The sequence below is a fragment of the Penicillium maclennaniae genome (assembly GCF_028827695.1).
Source record: "Penicillium maclennaniae strain IBT 15551 chromosome Unknown utg000002l:1.0-2354659.0:1.0-2356205.0, whole genome shotgun sequence".
Classification (NCBI taxonomy): domain Eukaryota; kingdom Fungi; phylum Ascomycota; class Eurotiomycetes; order Eurotiales; family Aspergillaceae; genus Penicillium; species Penicillium maclennaniae.
In genome coordinates this window covers 1,640,024-1,657,942 of record NW_026623214.1, presented here as the reverse complement: position 1 = coordinate 1,657,942, position 17,919 = coordinate 1,640,024, and the positions used below count along the sequence as shown (strand labels likewise).

The 17,919-nt window shown below is 49.2% G+C and overlaps 8 protein-coding genes across 8 annotated transcripts; 6 read left to right on the top strand and 2 right to left on the bottom strand.

Annotated features, from left to right (window-relative positions):
• Nucleotides 1-790: 790 nt before the first annotated feature.
• On the bottom strand, nucleotides 791-2,590 carry N7477_001852 (prefoldin-like protein; the record flags this gene model as incomplete). The annotated part of the gene is made up of 1 exon (XM_056963515.1): nucleotides 791-2,590. One exon carries the CDS (start codon nucleotides 2,588-2,590, stop codon nucleotides 791-793), a length of 1,800 nt encoding a protein of 599 aa, XP_056826434.1.
• A 140-nt stretch (nucleotides 2,591-2,730) lies between these two features.
• N7477_001851 (TFIIH/NER complex subunit TFB3) lies at nucleotides 2,731-3,945 on the top strand (the record flags this gene model as incomplete). The annotated part of the gene is made up of 3 exons (XM_056963514.1): nucleotides 2,731-2,770; nucleotides 2,826-3,066; nucleotides 3,123-3,945. 3 exons carry the CDS (start codon nucleotides 2,731-2,733, stop codon nucleotides 3,943-3,945), a joined length of 1,104 nt encoding a protein of 367 aa, XP_056826433.1.
• Nucleotides 3,946-5,047: 1,102 nt separating this feature from the next.
• Nucleotides 5,048-8,028, bottom strand: N7477_001850 (uncharacterized protein; the record flags this gene model as incomplete). The annotated part of the gene is made up of 4 exons (XM_056963513.1): nucleotides 5,048-5,527; nucleotides 5,574-6,050; nucleotides 6,106-6,782; nucleotides 6,834-8,028. 4 exons carry the CDS (start codon nucleotides 8,026-8,028, stop codon nucleotides 5,048-5,050), a joined length of 2,829 nt encoding a protein of 942 aa, XP_056826432.1.
• Nucleotides 8,029-9,298: 1,270 nt separating this feature from the next.
• On the top strand, nucleotides 9,299-9,905 carry N7477_001849 (uncharacterized protein; the record flags this gene model as incomplete). Its single annotated transcript, XM_056963512.1, has 3 exons — nucleotides 9,299-9,453; nucleotides 9,509-9,635; nucleotides 9,726-9,905. The coding sequence occupies 3 exons, from the start codon at nucleotides 9,299-9,301 to the stop codon at nucleotides 9,903-9,905; spliced, it is 462 nt and encodes a 153-aa protein (XP_056826431.1).
• An 822-nt stretch (nucleotides 9,906-10,727) lies between these two features.
• On the top strand, nucleotides 10,728-12,204 carry N7477_001848 (uncharacterized protein; the record flags this gene model as incomplete). The annotated part of the gene is made up of 3 exons (XM_056963511.1): nucleotides 10,728-11,231; nucleotides 11,289-11,830; nucleotides 11,898-12,204. The coding sequence occupies 3 exons, from the start codon at nucleotides 10,728-10,730 to the stop codon at nucleotides 12,202-12,204; spliced, it is 1,353 nt and encodes a 450-aa protein (XP_056826430.1).
• A 1,032-nt stretch (nucleotides 12,205-13,236) lies between these two features.
• N7477_001847 (uncharacterized protein) lies at nucleotides 13,237-13,629 on the top strand (the record flags this gene model as incomplete). The annotated part of the gene is made up of 1 exon (XM_056963510.1): nucleotides 13,237-13,629. The coding sequence occupies one exon, from the start codon at nucleotides 13,237-13,239 to the stop codon at nucleotides 13,627-13,629; it is 393 nt and encodes a 130-aa protein (XP_056826429.1).
• A 727-nt stretch (nucleotides 13,630-14,356) lies between these two features.
• On the top strand, nucleotides 14,357-15,208 carry N7477_001846 (RTA1 domain-containing protein; the record flags this gene model as incomplete). Its single annotated transcript, XM_056963509.1, has 2 exons — nucleotides 14,357-14,507; nucleotides 14,568-15,208. 2 exons carry the CDS (start codon nucleotides 14,357-14,359, stop codon nucleotides 15,206-15,208), a joined length of 792 nt encoding a protein of 263 aa, XP_056826428.1.
• Nucleotides 15,209-16,085: 877 nt separating this feature from the next.
• Nucleotides 16,086-17,043, top strand: N7477_001845 (uncharacterized protein; the record flags this gene model as incomplete). Its single annotated transcript, XM_056963508.1, has 2 exons — nucleotides 16,086-16,435; nucleotides 16,557-17,043. 2 exons carry the CDS (start codon nucleotides 16,086-16,088, stop codon nucleotides 17,041-17,043), a joined length of 837 nt encoding a protein of 278 aa, XP_056826427.1.
• Nucleotides 17,044-17,919: the final 876 nt, after the last annotated feature.

The window sequence follows — 17,919 nt, the reverse complement described above, 5'->3', positions numbered from 1 at the left end:
ATGGCTTGACCGCATAAGTCTTAGTTGAGACCAGACAAGCGAGACTAGAGAAGCTCCAGTTGCTAGCTCCATTTATTGAGAAAGGGGTACGACCGTATACAAAGTTCGTATATGATTAGGTCATGCTTTAGAGAGACCATGCTGTCAAAGAAGGACTAGCGCAGATGCTAACTTTACATTCACACGGTTATTGGGATAATGATGAGATCGTTCTGTCATCTTTTCCGTCATTTCGAGTTCCTCCTCGCTCTGATTGTCCGCTATCTTCCAAGAGCACTAGGAACCGACAATGCTTCTTCATAGTTACCATACCATATACGCCATCGTTACAGAGAAGTCTTGATTAAAAACATACCAAACTTTGAGAGCACCTCGACTTCGCCTGTTTGGTAGATCAAATTGAGGGGTTTCAATTATGTCGGAGGATGAAAATAAACCACATCTCCATAGACCAGATCCTCAGCCAACTCTTCCTCGCTAGACAACATCCTCGTAAGTACTTCAAAGTTCAATACGAAAAAGTCACCGGTTTGAAAAAGCCAGCCATGGACCTGCGGTGATGCAGCCAGAGAGCCTTCGGTGCTAGATTTGATCTTGGACTTCATTTGACGTTGACATACCAAGGCGCTTCTGGAAAGAAGGGTATGTCCACAGTAGCGCGGCAAATGCCACGACACATGAATTCCGGCTGTTTGGGCCTCTATGAGACGCTCGGGGAGATCCTACTCAAGGGGCATTTGAATGGAAGATAATGTATGATTTTGATTCGGGTATACATAGTCGAGTTCAATTAGCGCATGCGAGCAGCTCTGAACTTGCTGATTCGTGGCTGGCCCTCTTCTTCGATGGGCTCATTGTCTTGCTCATTATTGACGAAGCCACCTTGTTGATGGATCATTCGATTCCGAGCTTTGTAAAACTCGGAAGCAATCTCACGGCGGTGGGTTGACTCGTCAAGCTCATCGGGTTCCGGTGCGGCTGCGCCAGGGGTAATTTCTCGCTCGACAAGCTTGTCAGCAAGAGTCTTGCCTTCAGGGGGCTGAGGAACGGCTGGCTCCCAAGGAACTGTGATGGGCGCAGAGAATGGCTTTGGTTCCGTGGGAGTGGCAGGAAATAGTTCAGGTGTTTTGTTTGACGGGACGGCGTTGACTTGTTTCCGTGCGCGAGCCTCGGCGAACTTGGATGGCTTGAAGGTAGGTGGAGGAATAATGGACGAGCCGGTCGGGTCATCGGTAGTAGTTGAGGTACGAGCGCTCCTGAACTTTGAAACCTTCTTAGGGCGTTCTTCCGCAGCTGCTGGTGCTGCCTGAGTGGCAGATGTACGTTCGACGATGGCATCTAGGAGCACTGGAACATCTGGTTGCGGTGGAAGAGTCCTTGGCTCGGCAGTCGGGACTGTAGGCGCGGGAGCAATGTCCAAATCGTCCGCAAATGCGACACGCTTCTTGGGCTTTTGGTTCTTGGAGTTCCCAAGGTCATCCTGCGAGACAGCTGCCGCGGGAGGCTTCTCGAGGTCTTCTCGAATGTCCTCCGGGAACCCTGCCGAGTCCTTGCCCATGTTGTACATCCCTCGCGCATTAAGCTTGGCCTCCAGTTCTCGCATTTGCTTATGATATTCGTCGGAAAGAACAGTATGCGAGCGGCCAAACTCATCTTCGTTCTCCTCGTCGTCATCCCAGTCATATTCATCCTCGTCAACGGAAAATTCACTTCCTTCTTCATCAAGCTCCAATTCTGCCACAATCGCGCCAACCTCATCAATCCCGTATCGCAGCATTTCCCGGCGAAGATTGGCGTCCTCAATGGACTCATCGATGTCGGTAACCGGAGGTTGCTCGCGGTCTTCGGCTGTCACCAGGGACACGGGTTTTGAGAGATCAATCTCCTCTTCCTGCGAAGGAGCGCTACTAGTTTTTGGAAGCTGACTAGTGGAGGTAGTTGTTCGCTGAGAACGATCCTCGGCTGTGTCCATTCTGTCGACTTTTTGCTCCGGCGCAGATGGCGTTGTCCCAGTAGGAGCATCCTTCAATGTAGAGATTGTGGTGACATTCTCGGGAATATCCTCCACGCCGGCCTTCTTCAAGGTCTCCAAGAGCTGCGAAGCTTGATCACCGGGTGTATTAATCGAGCTAGAGACAACATTGCCCTCCTCGTCCAGCTCTTCCATGATCTCCTTCACAGCGAATGCGCCACCATCAACCGGAGCATCAATTGAGTCCACATTATACAATTCATCTTCGGCAGCCCGCAGTCTCTTCTCCATGGTAGCCACGTTTTGCTTGACATAGTCAATCCGTCTTCCAATAAGATCGATCACCTGTCTGCGTGTTCGCGTAATTCCTTGTTTACCTCCAAGAATTGCTTGAATTTCGTCGTCTGTCACTAGCTCGCCTCCAAGTTCACGGCCAGCGATAACGAAATCGTCCGTGGTGGCGTCATTGTCGAGATCGCTAATCGCGTCGCGAAAGCCGTCGTATTCCGCTTCCCAGTTGCGCCAGTGGTACAGAGACTTCTGGAGCTGAAGTATATTATCCTCTAGAGTGAGGCGACGCTGCTCGAGAGCGTTCAAGTCGTGGTTAGGGATACCCATGGTGTGTTGTAGGAGGGAAAAACGGAGGGGCAAAAAAAAAGACGAGAGGAACAGTAATGTGGCACGTGCACGATGAATGCTTATCGCTCCGCCTTTTGATCGCTTTCCTTCGTCTTTTGACACCCTTGAGAAGCTACACTATGGCTTCCAAGAATGGGATCGACCGCCGAGATGAGGACGGTAAGTCTGTCTGGGCTTTGTGTATGTCCCATGTACTAACTCAAGTCCTTCTCAGAGGTCTGCCCCGTCTGCAAGTCCTCGCGGTACCTGAACCCGAACATGCGCTTTCTCATCAACCCGGAATGCTACCATAAGATGTGCGAGTCCTGCGTCGACCGCATATTTTTATCCGGTCCCTCCAGCTGCCCTGTCGCCGGCTGCCGAAAGACGCTGCGCAAGAACCGATTCCGCGCGCAGACCTTTGAGGATATCGGGGTCGAGCGGGAGGTCGACATTCGGCGACGCGTGATGCACATGTACGTCACGGCAACCATCGCACAATTCCATAAACATGCTAACATCTCATCAATAGTTTAAATCGCCGCGAAGAAGAATTCGACTCAAAGCGCGCCTACGATGATTTTCTCGAGCAGCGCGAAGAGATAATCGCCAACCTCGTATCCCGAATCGACGTGGCAAAGACCGAAGCCCAGCTCCAGAAGTACGCGACCGAGAACATGGCGTCTATTCGCACAAATCAAAAAATCGAGGAACAGGAGGCGACATCATTCCACGCACGCATCTCTCTTGAACAAGAGGAGGCTCGAATGCGCCGACAACTCGCACGAGAGGAGCTCGAGAACGAGCGACGAGAGATGCAAGCCGGGCGTGAAGACTTCTTATCGCGACTTGCAGCTGGAACATCATCCGATGCTGCGTCCATCGCGCGGGAAAGCCACAAGGTGCAACTGAGAAAGTCATCTGCCAGGCACAGTGAACAAGACCGACTTCGACAGAAACAAGCTGCTCTGCGCGGCTCGGAACTCAAGAGGGGCACGAACCTCTCGAGCGTCGAAAGCGCCGATCCTTTGGATACCGGACTCATCAAGGGGTTGCGGAAGATCAAGACTCCCGAGCCAGAGAAGCCGTACGATCCCTTCATGGGATATCTTCCCGAGAAGCGCGACTATGTCACCTTGCAGCAGTCCTACCCATCTCAGTACCTCGACCGTCTTTGCAAGAGCACGCAGGCTGCGGCTGGTGGGTTTGACCTGCAGGAGTACTATTCGCGCACTCTGATGGAGGCATTTGCTGGTTTGGGTTGTTTTGTCGAAGAGGAGATTGCAGAGCGAGATATGAATCGATCAAAATCGGTGGCTAATGAGGGTACTGCGATGGCAGCAGTGAATCAGTAGCATTGGGAGGCTTTTCCTTACATGGCATAGCGTTGGCGTTCAAAAGAGCTTGGTTTGGTGATCTCAGGGTAACTAGTTAGGATACTCCACATACAATTCAAAGCGATCAGATTGAAGACAAGTGCGCTTACTATCGAGTCTTAGAGAAATACTCACGCTATCAACTTTCAGGCATCGAAATTCGTCCCAATTTCAATGCCGCTATGTGATAAACTATTGGGCACCGTGATCATCAACTTTTTGAATGCCATCAATAGAGTCCAATTGAGGTGGTGGACCTTGTAGCAAATTGTGGGCAAATGAAAAGAGGTGAAGGTCGTTCCAGTTCAGTGCGAATCCGGCCCACAAAAAGTATGAGGAATCCAGTTCATGATGGACTAGTCCACTTAGTGTCGATTGGTCCTTGTATCTACCCCTAGGCTCGGCGACTTTGGAGACCTTGGCTCTACTAGATCCGGGTAAATCCCTACCGCGGACTCAAGAACAGTTCTTGGTACCGTGCCCGTGATCCACGGATATGCAGTAGGACAAGTATGATCACGGCGTGTCTTTAGCACTTACAGTTCAAGGGAAACCTCTACCGCTCGCCTTACGCTTGAAAAAGTTTATCTCATTCACGACTGTACACGAGGCTGGATATGAGGGCGAAGAATGGGATGAGTCTCTGAATGGCCAGTGTAGCAGCTTGATCTAGATTCATTGCCGCTATCATGAGCCTGTTAGATTGCTAATATGTGAACACGAAGGCCATTGTTTGACCATCTGGTATGATGATACCCTCTAAATTCTCTCTATGGAATGGAATGGGATGACCGTAAGCTGACAGGCCTCAAGAAAGATGTCATGGTACAAGCAGATAATTTCTTAGCCTTTAGACACAAAAGTGCAACTGGTGCGCAATTTCGTTGATCGAAAGACGAATCAATCCCACAAGACATATCAATCTTTCGGCAACGTATAGGGAAAGGATCTACTCCTCGCGTGTAAGAGATTCTCGGAAACATCAAGTCGCTCATGCTAGAACAAGTAATTTAAACTCCCGCACAAATGTAAAGTACACAGAAAACAAACACCCGGGACGAAAGAACACGTGTGTACACAATCAAACCCGTCCAGACAACTCAGCTGTACTCTCAATACCCTCCCAGGGCAATTCATCCTCCGACTCGTCCTCGGCCTGGCGTTTATCCATAGTATTGGTGGTAGTATCGAGTCCAATCGACTGAAGTGTCATCTCCATCTCCTGCTCGGTGATATCGCCTCGACCCTTGTGTCCCTCAAGCACATCATACAATGCATAAATTTGGTCGGACTTCAGATCAATGTCTTTGATCAGCTTCTCAACCTTCTCGGTGAGGGCTTTGCGTTGCTTCTTGCCCAAAGAGGCGTCGAGCTTGTTGAAGGCACTTTGATATCCAGCAAGCTGCATCTTCAGGTGGGAGAGTTCGTCCTCGAGAGCCTTGAGGACAGTGGCAAGAGCCACAGCGGGTGGTTGGGAGGGGCGCATGGTGGGGTCTTCGTTGTATGGCGTGGGCTCGGGCATGCGCTCAGAGACGGGGACGGGTTTGGGAATCTTGACAGCCTCATGGTTGCAAGGCCCATCGTGGGGAGGGGGAGTTCTTGCAAACCATACAGTTCTTTCCGTCGTGTTGGGCGATGCCATCGAGGGCGCGCTGCGTGGCTTGCGGGAGTTTTAAAGGGTTGCTAGCAGCGAGTTCGGCACGGCTTAAGGTGATATCAGGGAGAATGAAAGCAGATGTCATATCTTCCATTGGGGAACGCTTCTTCTTCTGCGATATGGAGGCAACGGAGTGGTCAGAATGGCGCCTCGGGCGATCGGCAGTGGGAACTACCAGGCTAGCGTCACCGTCGGATATGGCCACAGAACGAGAAGTTGTGTCACCCATGGCGGACGCAGGGCGCAGAGGGACCTGCTGGGGTGCCTTAAGCGACGATTTTCGGGGAAGAGGGGCTTTGTGAACGCTCTGGCGGGTCGAGTTCACCGTGTCGTTAGCGGTCAAGTCCTTCTGCATGCTTGAGCGACGGTTCTTCCGAGAGAGACGCTCCTCTTCGAGCGTCTTCCGTAGACGAGCAATCTCATTTGTCTAGGATTGTGGGTTAGCCATGTCAGACAGCACTAGTGATCAGTCTGCGACTCACATCAATCACACTGAGCAAGGTGAGATCCTCCGCCTCGGAGGATGCTCGAGTCTGCTCTGTCACATCAACGGGACCGCTCTTTTCCTCCATCATTACACGCTTTGAGCGCTGCTTGCTTGTATTTGATTGCTTGCGGGCGTTCTTCAATTCGGAGTGACGAGGAAGCTCAGATCGAGCAATCTTCGATGATGAACGCCTCTCGTCGGGCACGTTCAAGGAGAAGAGAGCCTCCTCTGCGCTTTCCTTCTCAAGTCGACCAATCTCCTTGTCAACTTGACTTGACACCTTGGCGCGGGATTCTTCCTGGCGTCTGTTCGATCTGGTGCTTCTAGAGGTAATATCTCTGGTGCTGCGGCTCATGTCACCGCTGCGCTCGGTATAAATCTGACTTTCCTCGGCATCCGATGCGCTGAAACTGGCCTCAATCTCTTGCATTTCCTGTTCTTGGGCCTTCTTGCCGGAATATCTCGGCAATTGGCTCTTGAGCTCTGCATTCTCTTGTCTTAATTGCTCGTTCTCAATCTTGAGTTCGCGTGTTTCAAGGTAGGCCACACCAAGCTGTGAAATCGCAGACTCTCTATCCTGGTTCAGACGTTTCACAGCCGCCTCTTGGACTTGAGTCTTGCGGTCCGCAATGTCAAGCTGGTTCTGCAAGGCAATGTTGGCTGCCTCGAGTTCTGCGAAAGAATGTCAGGACTAGTAACAATAATGATGCGGTTTGTACAAACTTTGGTATTCAGTGATCAAGCGCTTGGAACTACCCTTGTGGCTATCATCAATTTGGTGCTTGTCAGAGTGGCGCGACCTCTTAAGGGCGGCATTTTCTTGACGATAGTGGTCGATCCGCTTCTCGGCATCAGACTTGAACATCTCCAGCTCAGCGACCTTGTCTTGCAAAAGTCGGAGGGAAACAAAAAGAGCCTTCTCGTCCTCAGGGATTGGGACGGCGTCGAGAGGCATGTGTTCACGGGTCATAGACACGTCGGTCGCGTCGTGGGGAGGAGAGACGAAACGCGTGGAGCGCATCTTGTGTTGACGGGAGAAAACAGGAGTGCCGTCTTCATAAACACCAGAAACCAACTCAGAGATATTAGGGAGGTCGGGAAGGAGGAAGGACTGGCGAGTCATGGTGTCACCCATGGTGTTGTTGTGATTGAGGGTATTTGATACGGGGATGTTCTTGCGTGGGGTTCCTGCCGCACTGCCGTTGCGTTCCTTGGAGTAAGCTTCACGACTGGCGCGTTCAATAGCTTCGGCAATTTCTTGTGAGTTGTTGACCTGGTTGAAACGCGTCGATCGAGGCTTGATGTTCACGGGAGCAGGGCGCTCATCACCCAGGAAAGACCCGTCGTAGTTGTCACGCACCTTGGCGTGCATATCCGAGAAAGTCCGTCTTTGATCGCGGGTCTTGTTAGAGACCTGAGGGCTCCTAATTTCCTTCTGGGCTTGCGTGGCTCGCCTCAATTGGGCATCCTTTCGGAGATTGTCGCTGGCGGCGCGTCGCGTCGAGCGGGCGGGTTGTTGTTTCTGGGGGGTAGGGTAATCGACTCGCACGGCGGGAGATGAAGACCGCACGCTATTTTGGAAGCTCATAATGGAATCGCGCGAATCATCCAGACGACGAGACGCTTTCCCCAGGCCTCGACCTAGCTCCAAAGACAATTCACCTTCGGAGTCGGACATGGCGCCTGCATCTACACCTTCATTAATTTCGCCGTCGAATGCGTCTTCTTCCTCAGAAGTGGGAAGCTGAGAGAAATCGGGAAAGGCGCGATCGAGCGTGGATGTGTTGATGGCGAAGTCAGGCTCGTCGTGGTAATTCATATTGGGAAGCTCGGGACTGCCAAACTCGCGGGTGGATGCGAGAGCCTCGTGTTCAGGATCAAAGTCAGACACCGTAAGACTGGCGTCGGAAAGAGGCATATCAACAAACCAAGTGCATGGGGAAGCAACGGAGGAAGGTCCCAAGGTTGAATTGAGTGGAGTTTGTTTTGGCCCGCGGAATGTTTTGATCGCGCGTCTCTTGCCAATCATCACCCGTGCCTGTGCTCCACCCGTCCTTGTCGTTTCCGCAGTCTCTTACTTCTATCCTCATCTGTCTCCTAGTTCTTGAATTGCAAATATTCTAATGGTTTGCTAGCTAAAACTGTACAATTATGGAGTCTGGCAACATCAAACAGCTTATACCCAAGTATCTGTCTCAAATCTTGTATTCTATGCTATGGTTATATATCGTCGTCAACCTATGCATTAAACCGATTACCCGACAGCCAAAGTTCAGTTTCACAGGTTGAAATTATTTCCGCACAACTTTCACACCTACCCTAGATGAAAATTTTCCTTCCTTGAGGGCATGTGTCATTTCAGATTCGACTATTTGAGTGGAGAAATTTGTTGCGATAGCCGTGATTAGCCGCCTGTTTCAAAATACCTAGGTCATCTGTTCATGATGCCAAAAGGACTCCCAGGTATATTCGACGAATGACTCGAAGTAACATTTTGATGCCATACACTAAGGAGGGGATCATCGATAGGAATGATGGGAGGAAACCAAAGGTTTACTTTGACGAAATCTCTGAAGAAAGGGACCACCATGAGAGACATTACTGGGAATGGTCTGGCACAGAGAGCAATGTCGAGCTTTGGGAACCCACTGTAATGCCTACTGCTTCCGCCCTTGGGGCCCCCCCCCACCCCCCCTATGCGCCATCATAAAGTACTTTTGCCCTCTGGAGCAGCGAGAATAGTTCCTCCATGTATGCGAGGCAACGTTGCGAATCCCTATAAAGAATCTCGAAAACGGAAGTCTTTCAAGCGCATAACCCCAACCCCAACACCAACTTGGTTGTTATCAATCATGGTTGGAACCTGATTCATACAGAGAGCCCTTCAGTAAAACAAGGCATCTGGGGAGGCACGGCAAAAATTACGCCAATTTTCGGTCATTTCAAATAATAAACTGGAACAGGGCGATCATTGGAATAAAGCCTGGCGACGGATAGTTCGCAAAGCTCAACGACGAACAAAGTCGTGACGTTCATCTCAACTATGATAGAGAAGTGACGTCGGAAGTGTGGGGACTTCGCCCCCTTCCCTGGCTGAGGTATGCGGCACAAGAGCATTAAATATTCGGCCCCTGCCTCAATCAATTGTCATATTTCCCAATCATTATCTGATTTTGATTTCGGACATCATGAATTGTACTCGTTTCACAACAGCGCGAGCAGCCACGACGAAAGGTTTCCTGGCTGGAGCTTATAGAGCCAAGCCACTACCGAGAACGACAGACCGGCGGAGCTATGCCACCGGTGCTGGGGCACAGGAAAGCGCCGGGCCTTCCAAGAACTGGTCAGCCGCTTGCACTGTGATCTATCCAAAAACTTATTAACAAGTTCATGAACAGGTTGAAGCTATCGATCCTGCTTGGCATTCCGGTATCAATCTTTCTTTGGCAGAGACTTCAGACACCAAATTCCAAAGAACACAAGCAAGGCGAGGAGCGCAATAGATCCTCGCGCGACTATGACCAGGTTAGTCAATGTCCTTTATAGGCCTCGTCAATATCTCATCCCGGCGGGGGCATTCCCACATGGATCCTCATGCGACTAACACATATCCAGCCTCGTTCAAGAGGAGAGCAAGGCGGCACCGGCAGTATGTCGTTCAAGCAGGAAGGCCTCTCAAACACCAACACCTCCAACCCCCATGTCAATGATCCAGGCTTATCTCAGAAAGGAGAAGGGGAAACCGAGACTGCGAAGGTGAAAGGAACAGTTCAACATGACCGCCCCCAAGTTTGAACCGGTCGGGCATTGTAAATAAGAAGATAATTTCAATCAATATCTGGGAGTTTCTCTCGCATCAAAAATCTTGCTTTTGTGAGACAAGATCGGGGCCAAGTAGTTTCTGGCGCATCCCGATTGCCCAGCAGTATCAAAGAGCTTACATGGTGTATTCGCTGCCCTACTTGCTATTATGCACATCCTCTGACTTAGTGAATAGGTGGTCATAATGATGAGGCTTCTACATACAACTCCAGAAATTCGTTCCACCCATGTTCAGGCGGGACATTGTCGATCGGCAGCTTACCCGCCAATCAGGCAAGAGTTTCTAAATGGATCAAATGCAATATGAATATGCGCGACCTTGAGCTCAGTTGACTTCCTCATTTATACATGGGAATCTACCAGCGAAACGAATTTTCTACAACTAGCTTGTGAGGTGCTGACCCTCTTGCTGCTTCAAGCCCAGATTTTTGGATTGCTCAAGCGGTAGGAGGCCATGGGAGGGTCAAAGATTGTTGCTCAACATTCTCGGCCAACGATAGACCCGAACAAGTTGCAATTAACATGATAGAGCTCTCTCAATTGATTTTTGATTGGCGGATGGCCACTGATTGATCGCTCGGACATGAGGTTAATCGTTAGTGGTGATTCATTGGCATTCAGGGTCTCTCAATCGGCATGACGAAATAAAGTGGAGCTTCACTTTCAAGATTGACCAAGTATTGACTGCTCGGAAAACCCACACAAGCTTTGAATAGCAGATCATCGTTTTTCGAAATTCCTCCATCTGCGTTGTGATAATAGGTCCCCTCATTTGTCGACTTGCGTTTCCGCGCCATGGCGTCCTCGAGCGGTGGCCAAGATGGCGAAGTCAAAGGTGCGCGACCATATGAACGTACTCAGAACTCAGAGGGAACAAAAATAAATATTGATCATACGACAGATGCCGTCGAGCCTCGCGAACAAGAGCCCCCTGAAGGTACGCAAGAAGCTGCAACCAGGAACGAGGGCTTGGGCCATCACCCCAGCTTCAGTCTGGCGGCCCACGAAGATCAGAATCCAAATAGCAATTACTATCAAAGTCCCTCCCACAAACATCAAGATGGTAAAGAACAAGATGATCCGACATGGAGTTTGGCTCAACCGCTCCCTCACATCGTCAGACCAGGCATGCGCCATGGCGCATTGCCAGAAGATAGGAAAGAAGATCAGCAAACTGGCCAGGACTCAGCTGGAGGTAGGAAGCAGAACCAGCCAACCGGCCCAAGGGACGATGGGTTTTTTAACACCTGGTCGAAAATCCGCCATTACCTTCGAGAGCCGCTGGCGGAATGGCTTGGGGTCAGTACTCAAATCCCGGAAGATGGAATCTTCACTGTCTAACGTTTGCAATCGTAGATAACCATCGCAATGACAATTGGTCTATGTGCGACACTGTCAAACTTCACATCGAACAGCCAAGCTGGAACATTCACATCCCAAAGTATCGCCTGGGGTTTCGGATTTATGGTGGCTATTTACACCACCGGTGGTGTGTCTGGTGGTCATCTAAACCCGGCGATTTCAATCTCACTGTCCGTGTTTCGAGGGTTCCCTGCGCGTCAATGCTTGATCTACATTGCGGCGCAACTACTGGGAGCTATCACTGCAGGGGGATTTGCATACGCGATATATCACGATGCTATTGTTGAGGTTGCCGCCGTAGCCAAAGTGCCACAGAGCCAGAGTGTCGCCTCGGAGGCTTTCATTACCGCCCCGAAGCCATTTGTCCACCCAGCAACGGCGTTTTTCACTGAGTTCATGGGAAGTGCGATCTTAGTTGGAGCAGTCATGGCCCTTGGAGATGATAGCAATGCTCCGCCTGGGGCCGGGATGAATGCCTTCATTCTTGGGGTCCTGATTTCGATTGTGGTCCTTGCATTTGGCTATAACACCGGAGGGTATGACAATAGCTCCCAAATTATATTTCAATCTCCCTGTGAACTGACCATGTGTGCCTTGCTATAGTTGCTTCAATTGCGCCCGAGATTTTGGCCCCCGACTCGTCGCCGTTATGGCCGGATGGGGAGGCCAGCTATTTCAAGTCACCCATGCTTGGTGGGTTTGGGGCCCATGGTGTGCAGATATCAGCGGCGCATTATTCGGTACATTCATTTACGACGTAGCCATCTTCACGGGTGGTGAAAGCCCGGTGAATTACCCTCGACGACGAAGAAAGCGGGCCTTGCGCGTGAGGACTGTGAACCTACGGAAAAAGCTGGGCATTGGACGGAAGGAGAAGACTGCTGATCTTGAGAGATGTTGCGAGGATTAAACAAGTATTGATATAATCCAGGGCAAGACACCAAGTACGTGCATGATACTGTGCATAATAATTGGGCCTATCATGTCTTTTCAGGCAACTCACCACTTACAACCCCCGTTCGTTTCCACGGCGAATCTAGTAAGATCTGAGCCTTGGACTTCTAATAAAGGTCCAACAGTGGTGGCTTACGAAGCATTCTTTCCTTGAAGACAATTGAACGTAAAACTGGACTATAAACCACGTGATCCGTGGATCTGGGGGGGCATTTTGAAACTTTATCTTAAGACGGCTTTCTTTATCATGTCGTATTCACCTTTCAGTTCGTGCTGCATCCTCTAAGGTGTCACGGCCACGGCCTGTGCATGATATACTGCACGGGATTCCCATGCAGCCCAGGACTTTCGACTATGTTGCTAATTTCTCCTATAGTGCGATGAAAAAAACCAGAATGCCAAAATTGTCTTCAAAAGAAGCTCCATTGCCAATTTATGGAATTCCCAGCTCCGAGGATTTCGAGAACGCCAAGCACAAGTCAACATTCCAAAGCGCGTGCTAAGGGACAAATTCATGCCATACCGTCATCTGATGTCCCACGAGCCTCCATCGCACAGATATCTTCCAACGAAGTCGACACCACCGATTTCAAATTCCTCCACCACTTTACCATGTCCACTTATCGCACAGTGAGCGACACACTCAAGCGCCAAGATCTATGGCAGAACCAGGCCCCTCAATTAGCCTTCGATCATGATTATCTCCTGCGTATGATATTTGCGATTTCAGCTCTACATTATTGCCGTGAATCATTAACTACCCAGTATCTCCCCTACGCACATCAGCAATACGAGGCGTCACTGCGGTGTTCATCCGCAGCTCTCTCCAAAATCTCTTACTCGAATTGCCATGCACTGTACGCCTGTGTAGCCCTTGGGTACATTTTTGAGATTGGGTCTTCATATCATGGCAAGCACTTTCTCTTCAACAATGAGGGATCCTTAGCTCATTGGGTGATACATCTGCGAGGGAGGAGTGCGAACGATCATGAACGCTTCGTGGAAGGAGCTGAAAGAGGGTCCCCTGCAATCTATGTTTGATCTCCCGGAAGACGAGGAGAAACCGGAAAGATTCGAAGAATCTCTAGAGCGACTTGAGGCTCACATCAAGTCGTTGAGCGTCGAGGAGGAAGTTTTGTCTGTGAATTCAGTTGCCATCCGAGGCCTCATACAGTGGCTGAAGGTTGCTCGAGTGGGGTTTTTTGGCTGGATGTTTCAGGTCACGAATATGTTCATTTCATTGCTGGCAAGAAAAGAACCTTTCGCTCTGGTGATATTTGCTTACTCTTGCGTTATGCTGAAACACGGGGAGCCCAGCTATTGGATCGATCAGTGGCCGAAGGAAACTTGGAATGACTGGTTTATTGAGCTGTCAAAATGAGGTCACCTGAGCTCACATCAAAACTATTTCTTGTCAGATGTAGAAGGCGTTCAATTTATCGATGAGATTGCAAAATCTGCCCATCATCTAATCCATGAGAGATCAATCTATAAAGGAATAAATTTGCAAATGCAACAAATATGCGGAATCACAGTTTCTCCTTCATGCCGGTGGATTTCCGATGCCATCATCTCTAGAGTACAAAGTATCGATAACGAACCGCTCTCTCTGCTTGTTCGTGTGTTCTGCCTTTACATTCCCATTCCCACGTGATGAAAGATAATCCTAGCGGCGCCTTGTGAATCCAAATCTAATTATATACATCTTAAAATAATTTTTTTTCTGCAATTATTCTGTTACTCAAAGTATCGAAAACGGTGGATTCCTTCGCGCCCAAGAGACCCACTACCGAACAGGTACGAGTACGTCCGTACTGCGATTGGTCAAGTAGAGTACGTCGAGCCTCAATTACCTCCACCATGTAGCTAAAAATCCCTCTGGGGCTATCCAAGTTTCGTCTCTGGATCCACATATGATGGCTTCATTGGCCAAACACGGAGCGCGTTCAAGCCGACCAGAAAGGGGTACACGCACTTTGACGACCTCCCAGCTTTAAAATGGTAGACTGTTAAGACTTCCGTCTTCCTTTTTATCTGTAGAATAAAACTCTTTGCATTTTTCTCTCAAACTATTATCGACTGTTGGACTTGCATTAGTTCCATCCGCCATGTCAGACTATAATTTTTACGACTATACTCCCAGTAAAGCGGGAGCCATCATTGCTATCATCTGTTATGGCACTAGTGCTGGCTATCACATATTCCAGCTCATCAAACTGAAGTCGTTCTTCTTCTCGACCTTCATCGTTGGCGCTATAAGTGAGCTTCACCATGTTCCACTACTCCTCTAATCTCGAAAGCTGACCAGATATGAAACAGTGATGACTCTCGGTTACATCTTTCGTACAGTATCATCCGGAGATACAACCGTAATCGGACCTTACGTCGCACAAAACGTCTGCATCTTGCTTCCACCCTCTCTCTACGCCGCAACAATCTATATGATATATGGACGCATCGTCTCATTCGCCGGAGCCTCGCATTTGTCTATGATATCTCCTCAGAAAGTCACAAAAATCTTCGTCATTGGAGACGTGATAGCGTTCTTCACTCAGGCCAGTGGTGGTGGTATGATGGCAATTTCTTCTATGTCGAAGGTCGGACAAACCATCGTCATCTTGGGTTTATTTGTCCAGCTCATATTCTTTGGAGGATTCTTGACAATATCAGTGATATTTGCGAAGCGGTTGAAGACAGTGAAGGGATCACTACTTCGATTCCAATATGGAGCATTGTTGTACGTGCTGTTCGGCGTGTCGTGTTTAATCATCATCCGATGCATTTATCGCGTGATTGAATTCTGTCAAGGAAATGATGGTTATCTCATGGGCCACGAGGTATTTTTGTATGTCTTCGATACTATCCCTATGTTTGTGGTGCAGTTTATCTTTCACTTCTATCACCCTGGGAAGGTGCTTGTGCTTGAAGACTATGAGACTGCGGGAATGAATATGGTATAGATGGACCCGGGGAATTGAATAGATACCCGGACTTTCAGCAGGATATACATTCACGATTCTCTGAGAAATAGTATCTGAGACTAGACGGTGCGCATACAGTTTGTGGATAATGGAAAGATTATGCATTCACCAAGCTATGTGCTAGTAAATAAACCAAATTGGGCGGTCAGCTTTGCGGTCACCCTGGTGACACTAGAGCAAAGGTGTCGAGATGAAATGAAAACTTAAAGTAAAAGTACCCCTTCTTTATGATGCGAATTGTCGCCTTCCTGTCCTATACGTGTAGATAAGCCGCTCAATTATCATGCCAATTACGAAGCTCGTACCGTTCTACTGTCTCAAATGATGATAGCGAACATTTGGCCGTGTCTAGAAATTTAATTTGAGGTGCCGAGCATCGGAGGTGGGCTCGGCCAATCCAAAGTCCAACGTACTCGTACTGAACGGTGGAACAACTCTACTTCAAGCCCGTCGATCCTTTGTAAATAGACATCACGGAGACACGCGGGATGAAATATGGAACAAGTTTGAGGAGACCACGCCTCGGTTCCGAATCATTCACTCTTATTCAGGAAATTCGCAAGATCGAAACCTGCTCCCTTTATCCACCAAGTATAACGTCCTTGATATCTGTCGAGGAGTCCTGTTTCCTTGGAGTGATTCATCCGAAAATCCCAAGATTCCATCTTCCTTCAACATTCATGTATTGGATCTCATCCATACCTTACACAATGTGGAAGCTCAGTCTGACCACAGCCTTGGGGCTCATCATCGACCAGACCTTGGCCAGACATGTCTACATTCCCTCCAGTATATCACAATGGCAGCGTGAAAGGTCGAGAACCTCTCTGTCCCCGGTAACCTCGACGGATTCAAAATGAGCACGGCAGCTAATCGCACCTCTTTTGACCTCTGGTATTTTGACGCCGTCTCCAAAACAACCAGCGCAGCTATCAACATCGTCTTCTACAACACGGGCGATTTTCATGCGAACCCGAACCCCCTGGCTGTCCAGGTATACGGAACATTCGACAATGGTACTGAGTTCTCTGCCCAGGCTCTGGCATCGGGTGGCGCAGTGATCGAGAATAACGCGCACGGTGTATCTGGAGATTGGAAGGGCACTGGAGCCAGCTTCCGTGGATCGAATCTCGACAAGCCGCATGTCGAATACGAGATCAAATTCGATTCTCCGGATATTGGACTCAGTGGGACCTATCGTCTGAAGTCGGTGAGTCGCGACCATCTTCATTGTTCATTGACCCTGTTGGAAATTTATTTCCTGACAAAATGAATTCAGCTCACACCCGCTCATTACCCTTGTAACCTGAATGTCGGGGGGCTGAAGCACCCTCCTTCTCCCTCATCTCCACTGGGCCAATGCAATCCCCAATGCCCAAGCGACCATCAATTTGAACATGAATGGAACCATTTTTAACATTACCGACGGCATTGGATATCATGACAAGAACTGGGGTGATGCCTCAATCATCACCAGTCCCAAGTACTGGGACTGGGGTCACGCCCGCCTAGGACCGTACTCCATCGTCCGGTACGACCTTCTTGACTACAACAATACGGAGCATGTATATGCTTATGCCTCGAAGGATGGCCGAGTGTTTCAGACAAGCTGTGCCCGTGACGCGGTCCAAGTTCGTCAATGGGGGACCAATGTCACGTATCCGCCTACGTTCGGGATCTCAAAGGCAGATGGCCTGGTCGCTCGCTTTGATCTTGGGAATGGGCAGACTCTCGTTGCGAACGTGACCAAGGAGCAGATTGTTCATGACGAAATTGTTCATGAAATTGTTGGGGTCTGTGACTGGTGGGATTGAGGGGCAAGAGGTTTATACTGGGCGTGCTATGAATGAGGAATATCTCTACGGTATTCCCCTTAAATAGTTTGAGACTGAAGTCTTCTTGTATGATTCGAATTGAACGCATCGAGATAATGCAGGTGGTCGTTGAATTGAATGGTTCGGATCCTTGCTTTTGCCCTTTGGCATACTTTCTACGTAAGAAGCCCGAGAGCCTGCCATCAGAGACGACAAAATCGAGCCTTGCAAAGTGGGGACAGTAATTTATGAAGGCAGCTGGGTACTACGCAGAAGAGAGAGTTGGGCCTTGGAAACTGTTTATGAGGACTAGACGACTAAATAGTACGGAGCACGTGGATTCGAGTTCACGATTTTCATCGATTGATGAGAGAGGCGCCCGTGGACATGGGATTGGATGAAAATAGTAATCGCGACGACTTGATGTCGAAATTGAAGTCGTTCTGGGGTCGGGAAATTTCCGGATTATCAACATTGGTGCTGAGCACATGATGTCATGTAATCAATGCGCTGGCCGCCTAATTTGGCACGTTCAAGATCGATGAATTTCCGCAAAAAGAGACCATGGCCAGAGATCAGTCTTGCCATACAAGGGTGAATCCTCGTCTAGGAATGACGCGCGGTAGCAGGCCGCTGGTTGGGTCCATGGTGGACTGCATTAGAAAGCAAATATCTCGATGTGGCAGCCTCGGCAAGTTTCAGTATTGGGACCAAGCCTTTTATCAAGGGGGAAAGAAAGTAAGATTCAAATAGTGAGATAGACACTCAGCAGAAGATTGATGAAAACGCTATTTAATTCAGTCTCTAGATATCTCAGTACCATTCCAGTAACTATACCCTTCGCCTAACCCAGATAACCCATGGTATGCCAACAAG